Source organism: Lepus europaeus, chromosome 15 (assembly GCF_033115175.1).
Source record: "Lepus europaeus isolate LE1 chromosome 15, mLepTim1.pri, whole genome shotgun sequence".
Taxonomy (NCBI): domain Eukaryota; kingdom Metazoa; phylum Chordata; class Mammalia; order Lagomorpha; family Leporidae; genus Lepus; species Lepus europaeus.
Genome location: NC_084841.1, coordinates 70,569,982 through 70,584,413, shown reverse-complemented (window position 1 = coordinate 70,584,413; position 14,432 = coordinate 70,569,982). Strand labels below are relative to the sequence as shown.

Here is a 14,432-nt window from a genome sequence, read left to right as displayed (position 1 = left end):
AGGTAGAGCGGAATAGTTGTGTACTAATCTATTCCACGCCCAAGCAAATAGCTGTAAGAATAAGTGAAAATTCTTGGAAATAAAAAAGGGAAGTGGGACAGGCATTTGGCACAGCAGGTAAGCCTCTGGTTAGGAGGCCATCCCCTGTGAGCACCTGGGTTTGAGTCCTGGCTCCACTCCTGTTTCTAGCTTCCCGCTAATGTGCATCCTGAGAGGCAGCAGATGATGGCTCAAGTACTTGGGTCCCTGCCAGTTGGGTCCCTAGATTAAATTCCCAGCTCTTGGTTTCAGCCTGGCCTAGCTTTGTCCATTGCAGGCATTTGAAGAGTGAACTCGTGGATGGGAACTTTCTGTCAGTTCCTGTGTGTGTGTGTGTGTGCCTCTCAAATATTTTTTAAAGGGAAAGGAGAAATCTAAATATGATCAGGGTATTTTACCATTATCAAATCATCAAATCTTAGTTGTGATATATATAATTTTGTGAAATATTACCATTAGAGGAAATTGGATAAAGTGTATACAGAATATTTCTGTATGATTTCTTACATGAGCATGCAATCTGTAATTATCCCAATTAAAATTTCCATTTAAAAGGAAAAAGAAAAAAAAATTTAACTTCTAATAGTCAGAGGAAGCCTAATTTTCACATTATGTGAATTGCCATTGTGCCTTTACAAAGCACTATTAGGTTTCTTGGTAATGAGGAAGGCTTAGACTTCATGTTATTTTTTTTTAAAGATTTATTTAGATATTTATTTATTTGAAAGAGTTACAAGGAGAGAGAAGGAAAGGCAGAGAGAGAGAGAAAAAAAGGTGTTCCATCTGCTAGTTGACTCTCCAGTTGTCCGCAACGGCCAGAGCTGAGCCGATCCAAAGCCAGGAACCAGGAGCTTCCTCCGGGTCTCCCACGCAGGTGCAGGGGCCCAAGGACTTGGGCCATTTTCTGCTGTTTTCCCAGACCATAGCAGAGAGCTGGAACAGAAGTAGAGCAGCCAGGGTTCAAACCAGCACCCGTATGGGATGCCGGCACTGAAGGCCATGGCTTTACCCACTACACCACAGCGCTGGCCCCAGGCTTAGACTTTAAAAGAAACATGAATGAAGAGACTTCATCCTATTACACATGAATGTGAAACTTACAGCATACTGCGCCTTTGATGAGCTGAACTTCTGTTATCCAATGTCACAGTCAAGTTAAAGAAAGAATTGAGGTATTTCATGGATGATAAGAGCCCCTCTGACAGGGGTTTTAGTTTTGTGCTTCCCTGATGGCTATTGATACTGAGCATTTATTTTCATGTATTTGTTGGCTATTTGTATTTCTTATTTTGAGAAATGTCTATTCAAGTCCTTTGCCCATTTCTTAACTGGAGTGGTGGTTTTGTTGTTGAGTTTTTTGCATTGCAGGTCTATTCTAGATATTAATTCTTTGTTGGATAAGCAGCTTGCAAATATTTCCTCCCGTTACTTCAGATTCCTCTTCAATTTATTGGTTCCTTTGCTGTTCAGAAACTTCTGGGTTTGATAAAGCCCCATTTGTCTAGTTTTGCTTTGCTGCCTGTGATTTGAGGGGTCTTATCCAAAAATGCATTGCGTACATGAAGGTCTGGAAGTGTTTCTCATATGCTTTCTGCAAACATTTTCATAGTTTCAAGTCTTAACCTTGAGATCTTTGATCTGTCTTGAGTTGGTTTTTGTATATAGTAAGAGGTAGGGATCTAATTTCATTTTTCTACATGTTTATAATCCACTTTGCCAGTACCATTTATTGAAAAGACTATCCTTTCTTCAGTGCATATGCTTGCCACCTATGTCAAAAACCAGTTGCTGTGTGTATGTGGATTACTTTCTGGGATCTCCATCCTATTCCATTGGTCTGTATGTCAGTTTATTCCAGTACTGTGGTATTTTAATTACTGTAACTTTGTAGTATGCTTTGAAATCAGATATTGTGATGCCTCCAGCTTGATTTTTTTTTTTCCTCAGGATCATTTTGGCTATTCTGGGTCTTTTGTGGTTACACATGAATTAGTAGCATATGTAAACAATTACTACTTAAGTTTAAATTGACAAAGCTGAATCAATATTTTGTGTTCAATTGAATTCATTATTAATGAGAACTACTTCAGGGACTTATTGTTATCTTTCAAGAAAAATATACCCAAAAGACTGTACCAGTCAAACTCAGCTGAATAGTTTTAATGCCAAGAGAATGTAATTTAAAATTTTTTCTTCTACTACTGGAACACTACATAATTCCCATAAAAATATGAAAGAACTAATCAATGAATACTGTTTTGTATCTTTGGGATATTTTAACATTCCCTTCTAAGTCCTTATAATATATTGTACTGAAGGCAAGTGCAGTAACAAACATTATTTTAATCATTGCCCTTCCTGTGATTATTATTACAAAGTTGAAATAATTTATATTTTCTCTGGGTGGATGTTGTGATACAGCTGGTTAGGCCACCATTTGGGATGCTTGCATCCGAAATCTGAGTGCTTTTTCAAGTCCCGTCTCCTCTGCTTCCCATCCAGTTTCCAAATAATGCACACTTTGAGGAGCCGCAGACAATGGCTCAAGGACTTAGGTTCTCGGTGTTTGAGGCTCCTGGCTTCTGCCTCGCCCAGCCCAGGCTGTTATAGGCATTTGGGGAATGAATCATTGAATGGAAGAACTCTTTCCTCATCCCTATCACACTGCCTTTCAAACAGATGACCATAAACTAATAAACATTTGAAAAAATTCACAGAATAATTTTTTACAGGATAAATATTTTTAGAAATGTTACATTTTCTTTTGAAAGCAAATATCTGTTGAATTGTTATACTTTGAAGAGTTTTGGTTTTTTTTTTTTTTTTTTTTTAAGTTAAGCTACTCTAGCAGTTCTTGACCAAACTCTGATGAACTGGGGTGGGGGTGGGGGTGGGGTGTTTTGTGAATATAGAGTCAGGTGAGAAGTTTTGCAGCCACATTTCCCAACATCGCCAGTGCTACTACACTACTGCCTACTCTGAGTAGTGAATGGTGTGCTGTGACCCAAAGGAGTGAAACTTGGAGGACAAGAGTGATGTCTAACTCACCCAAGCCCTTTTGGTTCTGTGTTTAGAATCTCAAGGAGTGTTCTGCATTCCTCGGGTTCATTGAACTTTTTTTTTTTTTTTTACATTTTAAAGGCTTATTGACACATGTGAATGTATAAATGGGTATACAGAAAGTATTAAAGGGTACAAAATAAAAATCTTTACCTCTTTACCATAGTTACACTATTTCCTTTTCTAGAAGCACCAAATACAAAGAGTTTTCTATGCTCTCTATAGGTAATCCGTTCACATAAGCACCATTTACATTTATTTTTCTCTTGTTTTTACACAGAAGGTAGTATTCCATGTCTTAAGGATCATCTTCCTAAGGACTTTGTCTCAGTGTAGGGATTTAACATAGGGTACATGATAATAAGCATTCTGTTTTATTCATCATTTCATTTGTTGCTGTTTCTGATTGGATTATTTTCTGTTCTGTTTAGCTCTTTTGACAATGAGTTTGTTTACCAGCAAAGAGGACTTGGACCCATTGAAGAAGATACTATTCTTGTTGTAGATCCAAATAATGCCGCAATACTCCATTCTAGTGGGAAAAATCTGTAAGTGGAATGACTTATGTTGTTATTGGGCTTGTACTACATGTATTGGGTATAAAATGTGCCATTAGGTTTTGAAAGAGTGTATATCATATAGCTGCTTTTAAGAACCCAAGATGCTTACTGGGTCAGCGACTCTTTCATTTACTCAGTAAGTGGTTCTAAAGCTTGACTTAATATTACAACCACCTAGGAAGTTTTTTCTAAAAACTAGATTTCATTTGTCTGTTGGTCCCTTGTCTTCTTTTGAGAAATGTCTGTTCAGGTCCTTTTTTTTTTTTATTTATTTGACAGGTAGAGTTATAGACAGTGAGAGAGAGACAGAGACAGAGACAGAGAGAAAGGTCTTCCTTCCATTGGTTCGCTCCCCAATTGGCCATAAAGCTCCAGGTGATTATAGCAGGAATTCAAGCTTGAGAAAGCCATTGATATACATACTTAATCACATGAGTTGCTGGGCAGCAAGGTCTGATGATTAAAATAAAAAATCCTCAGCAGGGAAGTCATATATTAAGGAAAAAAGCTTCCCTCTTCCCATCTAAGAGTGAAGGCTAAACAAATGTCACTTTTAGCTTTCCTTAGCAGGTGTGTGTAATTTGACTTTGAAAGCTCCTCATCATTTTGTCTTACTCCTAGATGGCATTTAGAGGCAAAAAAAAAAAAAAAAAAAGCTGGCTGATATTCATGGTCATTGAAAGAAAGGGACACCTGCTCACAAAATATCCTCAACCGTTGTCCCTGGCAGCTTTAGGAAGCCCCTCCATCTGCTTAGGGACGGCTAGTTTCTTTGAAAGGCAAGGATCCACCATTTTGAATGCAGCTGCTAGATGGTAATAATGGGGTTTAAGGTTTTTTAAAGAACAGAGTTCTCAGATGGTGAGTCAGGAACCCAATTCTAATACCAACTTCACCACTCTGTGTGTGAGCCTGCCTCCATTAAGCAGAGGCATCCTGGAGAGAAATCAAGGGTGAAGGTGAAACAATTGCCACCAAATCAACCTGGCCATCACTAGGGGATCTACGTTGAAAGCAAATCATAACCTTCTCTTTCAGTCACCAAACAGGGATGTAGATCAGTAAATTACTCAACAGCAGGATGTTCCAGATGGCTCATGAAAAAAAAAAAAAAGAAAGAAAGAAAGAAAGAATTGGTGCTCACACAATAGTCAGGCTAGAAGTGGACACATAAGGCTTGTGGATTGTCACGTGTCACTGGACAAAATCCACCTTACTATATTGTCCCTGTGTTTGTGAACTCTGTGCAAGTGCCTTAAGCCCATGGGGCTGCTGTCTGTATGAGCTCCTGTTTGTCTTACTTAGGTCATTCAGATTGATTTGCTAGCTAGATTAACTTTCTCTAATGATGGTCCAGCTTAGAACTTCACTTTGCTTAGAGGATCACAGTCCATATTTGCTGAAAGTTGTTTTATTTGTGTTTTACACAGAAGAGTGGGCACTCTTAGAGCTTTGGCATCTATATTTAGTATTTATATTAACAAAATATTCTATTGCTTTGGGGTATATTTTATTGAAACTATATTTTATTAGAACTATACAAATGCATTGCTAGACAACTTGTTTTACATGTATTTTCAGATGATAATATGTAGTTTTAGACGCTGTTTTTAAATTGGTATTATTTGTATTATGTAATCTTAACATATTTATAATAAATATTTATGATTTTTACATGACTAAATTTTAACATGACTAAATTTTAACATGACTAAATACTGCTTAAGATTTGTCACAAGGAGATTTCTGTTATAAAGGTATTTTCATTTAGCAATTCATTTTGGACTTTTCTGCAGTCATACAAATGTACTTTTATCAATTTATAAATTCATACTGCTTTTAACAATAAACCAGAAAAAATCCTTCTGTGTATGCTCTGAGTATCAGTACATAATGAAGACAATGGTTTTTGTTTTACAGGTTTTACTTGCCACATGGCCTGAGTGTAGATAATGATGGAAATTACTGGGTCACAGACGTGGCTCTGCATCAGGTAATCTCCCATTTGGCAGTTTTCAGAGAGAAGCTGGCACGGTTAAGCTTTCCAGGTACTCTGGAGCCATTTGAGTTTGTTTCTGTGACCCAGAGAGTTTACAACAAAAAAATGGAACAGCCATGTCTGAGTTCAGGCCATTATAACAAAGTGCTAAGGGTTGGCTGGTTTATTAACAACAGAAAATTTGTTTCTCACAGTTCTGGAGTGTGGAATTGAACCCAAGTATTCCAGTGTGGGATGCAGGCATCAAAACTGGCATCTCAACCATTTGGCTAAACCGTCACCCCTCTCATGTCTTTTTGTTTCTCACAAGGGCACTAATCCCATTCAAGAGGTCTGTACTCCAAGGACCTAATCCCCTCTCAAAGGCTCTGCCTCCTGATACCATCAGCTTGGAGGTTAGGATGTCCACAAACGAATTTGAGAGACACACATGCAAGTCCTTAACAGTTCACTTTTGAAATTTTTCTTTTGGCCTTCACTACTAGGGAATGCTAATCTGTAAATCATCAGCTCCCTTGGGCTGGCAGGAAGCTTAGGGGCCACCTGAAACTTCGCTGTGACAACTACATGAGTCCTCCAAGCCTCCTTCTTGGCTTTCTGGATTCGCTTTTACCCCCTTTGTCCCCACATTTCATTTCTGTTATATCACTTGTGTTGTATATTTGCTTTCCTAACTACCTTATTCTGTAAATTGAAGCAAGGTTTCTAGTAAATACATATTTGTATATAAGCAACTCAAACTTTGGTCCTGTTTCAGAGAAATTATTTTTCAATCACAGAAGAGTTATAGAGTCTCCATCCCCTCACCTCACCAAACCATGAACTTGTCAAGTATGTTTTTACAATCCCTATTAGGAGCAGGTGGCAAAAAACCAGGAAAATGAAAGACAAAAACTAGAACTCAGAAGACATAATTATCAAAGTTATTAAGTTCTCTCAGCAATCTTCAGATGTTGTCCCAGTAAACAAAAATTATTGCTCATGTCTTATCTAGAGAGCATTGTAGCACTTTAAAAAGTTCATGGGAAATGGAATGAAATTAAATACATTTATTTTAGTGCAACAAAGGTTGAAATCCATGCACACAAGGGTCTTCCAAAAAGTTCGTGACAAATGTGTTTTATGAAAAAAAACTGAATCTATTTAAAAAAATTTTTGTACCAAGATAAACATATCTTTTAGTCCAACTTCCCACAGACGTTTGAAGTACCCTTGTAATTAGCTAAGGAGAGACAACAAGGAAATGTGGAGATGGGTAGAATAGAATATCCACTCACTTAATGGTCTCCATCACATTGACTGGGTGATCTTGAGCAAATCCCTACAGTGCCATCGGCTTCATTTGTCAAATGAGGCCATCAGACCAGATGATTTGTAGGGTCCCCGCCAGTTGTGAAAAGCAGTTGCCTCTGCAAGTGATCTTGGCTGTGTTGGGGTATATGTCTTTTTATGTCTGTAACAACCATGAAAAGTTGGTAAGCTTTTTACTCCTTTGAAAACAAGGTGTTCAAACTGGATCCAAACAGTAAAGAAGGCCCCCTCTTAACCCTGGGACGGAGCATGCAGCCTGGCAGTGACCAGAATCACTTCTGTCAACCCACTGACGTGGCTGTGGATCCAGGCACAGGCGCCATCTACGTATCCGATGGTTACTGCAACAGTCGGATTGTGCAGTTCTCACCAAGTGGGCAGTTCATCACACAGTGGGGAGAAGGTACCCAGAAGCATGACTGATCTGTAATTGTAATTTCAGTGTCACCAGGAACACATGATTGGCTACCTCTCACAATGGTGAGAATGGAATTGTCCTCTGTGGTGAAGAAACCAGAGCCACTGCGTGTATCCAGTTGGCTTAGTCACATACAGCACACACGCGTGTACACACACATACACGTCTTTGAAGGGAAAAAGAATGCTTCCACCAAAAGACTTTTTCCAAGTAGAAGACATGTAATATATTTGTGGGAAAGAGATGTTATGGGATAAACATACATACTGCTGTACATATGTTCCTTCTGGTTCTAGATATTTAATGTTTTACTATCATGATTTGGGGATATTAGAAATTGTTAGAGTTAGACTGTGGGTGATTTTATCGAGTACATGTCTGAGGCTCTTCTTTGTTTTGTAGAGACTTCAGGGAGCAGTCCTAAACCAGGGCAGTTCAGTGTTCCTCACAGCCTGGCCCTGGTGCCCCATTTGGGACAGTTATGTGTGGCAGACAGGGAAAATGGTCGGATCCAGTGCTTTAACACTGACACCAAAGAATTTGTGAGAGAGATTAAGCACGCGGCATTTGGAAGAAATGTATTTGCAATTTCATACATACCAGGTATTTTCACCTTACTTTTTGTGTTTTGTTGGATTGTATTTTATCCTTAAAAATTATTTAACTTACTCAGTTTTTATAATTTTTTTCTTTAAAGGGTTATAACAGATCTTAAACTATCTTAAAACTCCAAGTGTGTTGTAAATCATTGTCTAATTCAAGTAACAGTTTTCCTCATACAGAAATAATGAAGAACTCAAAGGATTTAAGAACTGTTCCCAGGGGCCAGGTAAAGTTGCCACCTGTGACACTGGCATCCTGTGTGGGCCCTGATTCAAGACTCAGCTGCTCCTCTTCCCATCTAGCTCCTTGCTAATGCTCCTGGGAAAGCAGTGGAAGATGGCCCAAGTGCTTAGGCCCCTGCACCTACATGGGAGACCCGGAAGAAGCTCCTGCCTCCTGACTTTGGCCTGGCCCAGCCCCAACCATTGTGACCATTTGGAAAGTTAACCAGAGGATGGAAGAAGATTTCTCTCTGTCTCGTGTGTGTTTGTGTGTGTGTGTTTGTGTGTGTGTTTTCCTCTCTCTAACTCTGCCTTTCAAATGAATTAAAAAAAAAAGAAAAGAAAAAGAAAATGTTCCCAAACATAGATTTTCATTTTCTCTTAATTATGATCATCTGGTCTAGTTATTAAATGATTAATATTATGTCTTCACACATCACCAACAGATGGTAGGTGTCTGATAAAATCACCATTCAGAATAATTGTTTTATACATTTTAAAAAACGGCGGCCAATATTTTTAAAAGATAAATTTTTAAATATGTGAGATTTATGTGTAAATGCCAGGAGAAATAACAAATGCATTATTGAATATTTTTCTAATTTTCAATATAAATTTTCTTGACTTTTTAAAGATTTATTTATTTATTTGAAAGGCAGAGTTACATAGAAAGAGAAAGGGAGAGAGATATTCCATCTACTGGTTTACTCCCCAGATGACCACAACAGCCAAGGCAGGCCAAGCTGAAGTTAGGAGCCAGCAGCTTCTTCCTGGCCTCCCATGTGGGTGCCTGTGCCCAAGAACTTGGACCATCCTATGCTGCTTTCCCAGGTGCATTAGCAGGAAGCTGGATCGGAAGTGGAGCAGCCAGGAAAGAGCAGCACCCATTGGGATGCTGGTGCTGCAGGCTATGGCTTTAACCTGCTGAGCCACAGCTGGCCCTATTCTTCTTGACTTTAAGAAATTTCAAAGGAAATTTGAAAGAGTCAAAATGACAAAATAAGATGCACATGATTCATAGTACAAAAAAATAGCTTAAGATTTCTTTAAATAGTAAATACATAACAACTGAAAATATATTTTATTTCTAATATGTATATAACTTTATAGTATATTTTATTAAGTATATTTTCACCCATATTAAATTAGCATCGACTCTTCATAGTCACCATTATAATTATGTCTCTTACTAAAGTTATTATTGAAAGTTGCATCTGGCTCCTGTCTTCCCAGTGATTCCTGAATTAATTTGGGACAAAGAATAAAAGGAGTCAGCTGACTGAATGGGGAGAAAATTTGGCTTCCCCAAGGGATAAGTAATAGAAGATTTTCATTAGTATCAATGAAATTGAATTGTCAGGGTGGTCTTATCTCATATTTAAAGAATAAATTTATCAGGACCATTCATTTTAAAAAGGATGATCAAATTAATAGTGAACCAAAATAAATATAAGAAGAAAAATACTAAGAGAGAAGATGAGAAGAAATCTGGCTAAAAACAATCTAAACAAAAGTCAGCTCTCTCAATCATATTGCATGGTAGTATTTGATGTTTATACTGTTGATTCTTTTCATTGTATGATATGCCACAAGCATTCTACTATTCTTAAAGCAAGATCAAATATTTTCAATGATAAGTCAGTTTTGTACATATTTTATTTATATTTTTATATATTTAATTAAATATATTTATATTTATATATTTAATTTTTAAAAAATAATGATCAGTCATATGAATAATTTGACTGTCTCATCACTATTTCCATTATTTATTATTTTTCTACAAAAATGTTGATTGGAATTAATAGAGATGTTCTGAGTTTTTAATTAGGGAAAAGGATATCTTGGATAATTTTAATATGCAACTCACATTTTCTAAGTCCAGTTGTTTAAAGTCAGATTTTTAAAACAGTAACTTAAATAACTTTATTTGCATATTTCTTGATTCTACTTGCAGCTATGGTATATGTTACTTTTTAAAAATTATTTATTCAAGAGGTTGACAGATAGACACACAGTTCCCAACTACTAGTTTACTTACCAAATACCTATAAGAACAGGGGCTGGGTCAGGCTGAAGCCAGGAGCTGGGAATCAATCCTTGTCTCCTATGTGGGCGGCAGGGATGCAACTACTTGAGCCGTCATCGGCTGCCTCCCAGGGTCTGCAGTGGCAGGAAGCTGAAGTGTGGAGCCAGAGCTGGGAAGTGAACCCAGGCACTGTGGTGGTGGACACGAGTGTCTTACTGTTGTCTTTTTTTTTTTTTAAAGGCTTATTTATTTATTTATTTGAAAGCGAGAGTTAGAGGGAGGGAGAGAAAGACGGAGAGACAAAGAAAGAGAGAATGATCTTCCATCTGCTGGTTCACACCCCAAACGGCCACAGCAGCTAAGGCTGGGCCATGGCCAAAGCTAGCAGCCTGAAATTCTATCATGGTCTCTCAGAGGAGTACAGGCACCCAAGTACTTGAGCCACCTGCAGTTTTCCCAGGTGCATTAGCAGAGCTGAATAGGAAGTACAGCAGCCAGGGCTCAATCCAGTGTTCATATGGGATCCCAGCATTGCAAGCAGCTGCTTAACCTACTGCACCACAATACCCACCCCTTAACTGTCATCTTAACAGCTAGTCCAAACACTGCCCCTACATATTTTTAAAAGTTATGACGCCCCCAAATTATTCATCTGAATAACCTGACTTTTTGCAATACCTACTTAGGATGCTTGTGATATCTATATCTATATAATCAGTATATTTATATATCAATATCTATGTATTCCTGATTTCTACTATCTTCCTAAGTGGAACAGACCTTCTAGTTCCCTAATTCCCTATTGAAAGCTTAGTCCTCTAACTTGGTTGCCCCTGATCTGGTTACTCAATGGAACGTACCAAGTTGACCCTCAATATATTTTGTGTGTGTGTAAAGTACATGCATATATTTGAAGATCAGTTTTATTCATACTCTAAGGAAAGGTTAACTGGATGTGTTGTCACAGGTTTGCTCTTTGCGGTGAATGGGAAGCCTTACTTCGGTGAACAGGAACCTGTGCAAGGATTTGTAATGAACTTTTCCAGTGGGGAAATTATAGATGTCTTCAAGCCTGTACGCAAGGTATTCACCTCATTGCCTAGGTTTCCACTTTCATGAAAATAAAACAAAAGTATGAATTTAGGCATTCAATCTGTAGTTGTATAAGCAACAACTTTTAGGAGTTATGATAACTTTCTTAACTAGGTTGGTGGGAATATCCTATGCTGATGTGTTATTTAGGATAAATGTCCTTGCCTGTTCAAGTTTCTTTAACTGCAAATTAACACTGTGCAGTTCTAAGGTTCGTAGTGGACTTTGCAGAAGATGGCAGGTTTAAATTGAAATTTCCCGAGAAGTAAGTCTTTTCCCAGTTTCAGCCAAGTAGGGATAACACCACATATGTTAAATGTACTGTTACAGTTCTCTTAGACTCAACAGAAATCTTGTTTGCTGAATTTTTTTTAATTGCTATAACTGTACTAAGTGACAAGACTAGAAAGTAGAATTTATTCAAATTCTAAAGATTTGGTATACATTAGACATTAAAGGCTTTTGACTTCATAGAATTTTTATTTTACTTCAGTTGTTTTTACGATGCTTTTTGTGCAAACACACTGTCTGTGGTTTGGTGTGTCCACAGCCTTTCTAACTTCCCTGTGGACTGTGTCTGTGTGTGATTGCCAGAGTGTTCAGGATGCGTATTCACGTTGTATGAATGTGGGTGCATTTGCTTGGGGCACAGCAGTTGTAAAAAGTTCAATCTGCTAAAGCGATACACATAAATGGACTTTTCAAATTATGTGGAAACTGATCGGCTTTCTTGGTTCAAAATGCAGTTGTCATAAGTCACTAGGCAAAGTGTATCTTGATACTTGTAATTCTTACTCTTTTTTTAATAGAATTATTTATTTATTTGAAAGTCAGAGTTACACAGAGAGAGGAGAGGCAGGGAGAGAGAGGTCTTCCATCCACTGGTTCATTCCCCAGATGGCCGTAACAGCCGGTGCTGCACCGATCTGAAACCAGGAGCCAGGAGCTTATTATGGGTCTCCCACTCAGGTTCAGGGGCCCTAGGACTTGGGCCATCTTCTACTGCTTTCCCAGGCCACAGCAGAGAGCTGGATCAGAAGTGGAGCAGCTGGGTCTTGAACCGGCGCCCACGTGAGATGCCGGCACTTCAGGACAGGGTGTTAACCCGCTGCGCCACAGCACCGGCCCCTGTAATTCTTATTCTTTATGATACCAAATTCACTGGATTTAAAAAAAAAAAAAAACTTTAAATGCCTCAGTATTTTAACAATTTGTTAGAATACCTACCACAAGTCTGAGGCTTATCACATTTCATCCAAAAGATATGTATGGAGATACTTCAAAAAGTTCATGGAAATGCATATTAGAAAAACATTATTTATGAAATTCAGAAATCTTGTACCAAAATAAACTTAACCTTTTAGTTCTATTTTTCCACAGACTTTTTAAAATACCTTCTCAAAAACACTTACTCTGGGTCAGGCCTTGCGCCACAAAGTGAGGATAGTGGTTCACTCCCCAATTGGCTGCAACAGCCAGAGCTGAGCCTATCCGAAGCCAGGAGCCAGGAGCTTCTTCCAGGTCTCCCATGTGAGTGCAGGAGCCCAAGAACTTGGGCCATCTTCTGCTGCTTTCCCAGGCCATAGCAGAGAGCTGGGTCAGAAGTAGAGCAGCCGGGACTTGAACCGGCATCCATATGGGATGCCAGCACTGCAGGCAGCAGCCTTATCCACTATGCCACAGCACCAGCCCCAAGGTTAGATTCTAAATTTTCTCATAAAAATGTGAATAGTCCTGAATTAAAATTGCAGAAAGTGTTGTGCATATCCATCAGCATTCATCAAACATCCAGCCATCAATATGTCATAATATGTGGGCCGATAGAAAAAACTTGCAAAGAATCTCACTCCAAGAAGAAATTTTCTTTTTCTTTTAGTAAACAAGTCTTGATATTACACATAAATGAAGAAATGTATTCCATGCTGACTCAATAGACTAAAATCAGTTCATGGCCGGCGCTGTGGCTTAACAGGCTAATCCTCCGCCTTGCGGCGCCGGCACACCGGGTTCTAGTCCCAGTCGGGGTGCCGGATTCTATCCCGGTTGCCCCTCTTCCAGGCCAGCTCTCTGCTATGGCCCGGGAAGGCAGTGGAGGATGGCCCAAGTGCTTGGGCCCTGCACCCGCATGGGAGACCAGGAGAAGCACCTGGCTCCTGGCTTCAGATCAGCGAGATGCGCCGGCCGCAGCGGCCATTGGAAGGTGAACCAACAGCAAAAAGGAAGACCTTTCTCTCTGTCTCTCTCTCTCACTATCCACTCTGCCTGTCAAAAAAAAAAAAAAAAAAAATCAGTTCATGAATCTCAAACTTTTCATTTAATTAGATTATCATCCCAAAGATTAAGTTTGGGTGAAGTAAATAATATGGTGTATTGACTCTGGTATAATGGGAGAGTCATCTTTTAAGTCACAGGTCAAGTTTTACATCCTGTGTGCCTCTGTGCATATCCACTATTTATTTCCCCATGTATTTTGGATCTCCTTCTATTACTATATTCTTTAAAAATGCTTACATCTGATACATGATCTCCATCTTTACATCTTTGTTGGGAAACCAAGACAGTAGGACAGGTTCAGTCAAATGGGATCAGAAAGCTGGGAGGGAAACATACACATAGTTCCGTCCTGAGCTCTTCCTTCCATAATCAAAGAAAAGAACTGGGGTTGGTCCTCAGAGTCTGCTTTCATTCACATCACAGAATATCTTGTCTTCTTTCTTCTATAAGCAGCTCATGTGGAAAAGGAAGGGAATGATCCCCACGCCTCCAATACCAAAAACAAACAAAGAGCACTAGCCCAGATTCATGTTAATTTCCCAGCCTTTACAGTGCAGATTAGAATTAGATTATTTGAAAATATTTGAGCTACCTGATTCACAGAAGTTAAATTGCTTGTCCAAGGCTCCCCATAGTAACTAGCAGACCTGGTCTTTCAGCTTCTAAAATGTACAGAACTTTTAATCCCTTTTAATCTCTAAGGTACACTTTTGGATAGCAAGGGCTACGTTAAGCCAGAACGTAAACACAGAGGAACTTCTTGGAAGAACTATTTACTTAATATTAAGTAGGCTTAAACATAATTAGTTTATTAAAGCAAAGATAG

General features: G+C 38.7%; 1 protein-coding gene across 5 annotated transcripts in view; it reads left to right on the top strand.

Moving 5' to 3' along the window:
- PAM (peptidylglycine alpha-amidating monooxygenase) overlaps window positions 1-14,432 on the top strand; it is a 200,080-nt gene that overhangs the window by 168,886 nt on the left and 16,762 nt on the right. For all 5 annotated transcript variants that reach the window (XM_062212352.1, XM_062212354.1, XM_062212351.1 and 2 more), the window contains 5 exons: window positions 3,531-3,647; window positions 5,580-5,652; window positions 7,162-7,372; window positions 7,790-7,990; window positions 11,208-11,323. In XM_062212352.1, coding sequence (XP_062068336.1) covers window positions 3,531-3,647; window positions 5,580-5,652; window positions 7,162-7,372; window positions 7,790-7,990; window positions 11,208-11,323 — 718 coding nt within the window. The remainder of the gene's footprint in view (window positions 1-3,530; window positions 3,648-5,579; window positions 5,653-7,161; window positions 7,373-7,789; window positions 7,991-11,207; window positions 11,324-14,432) is intronic.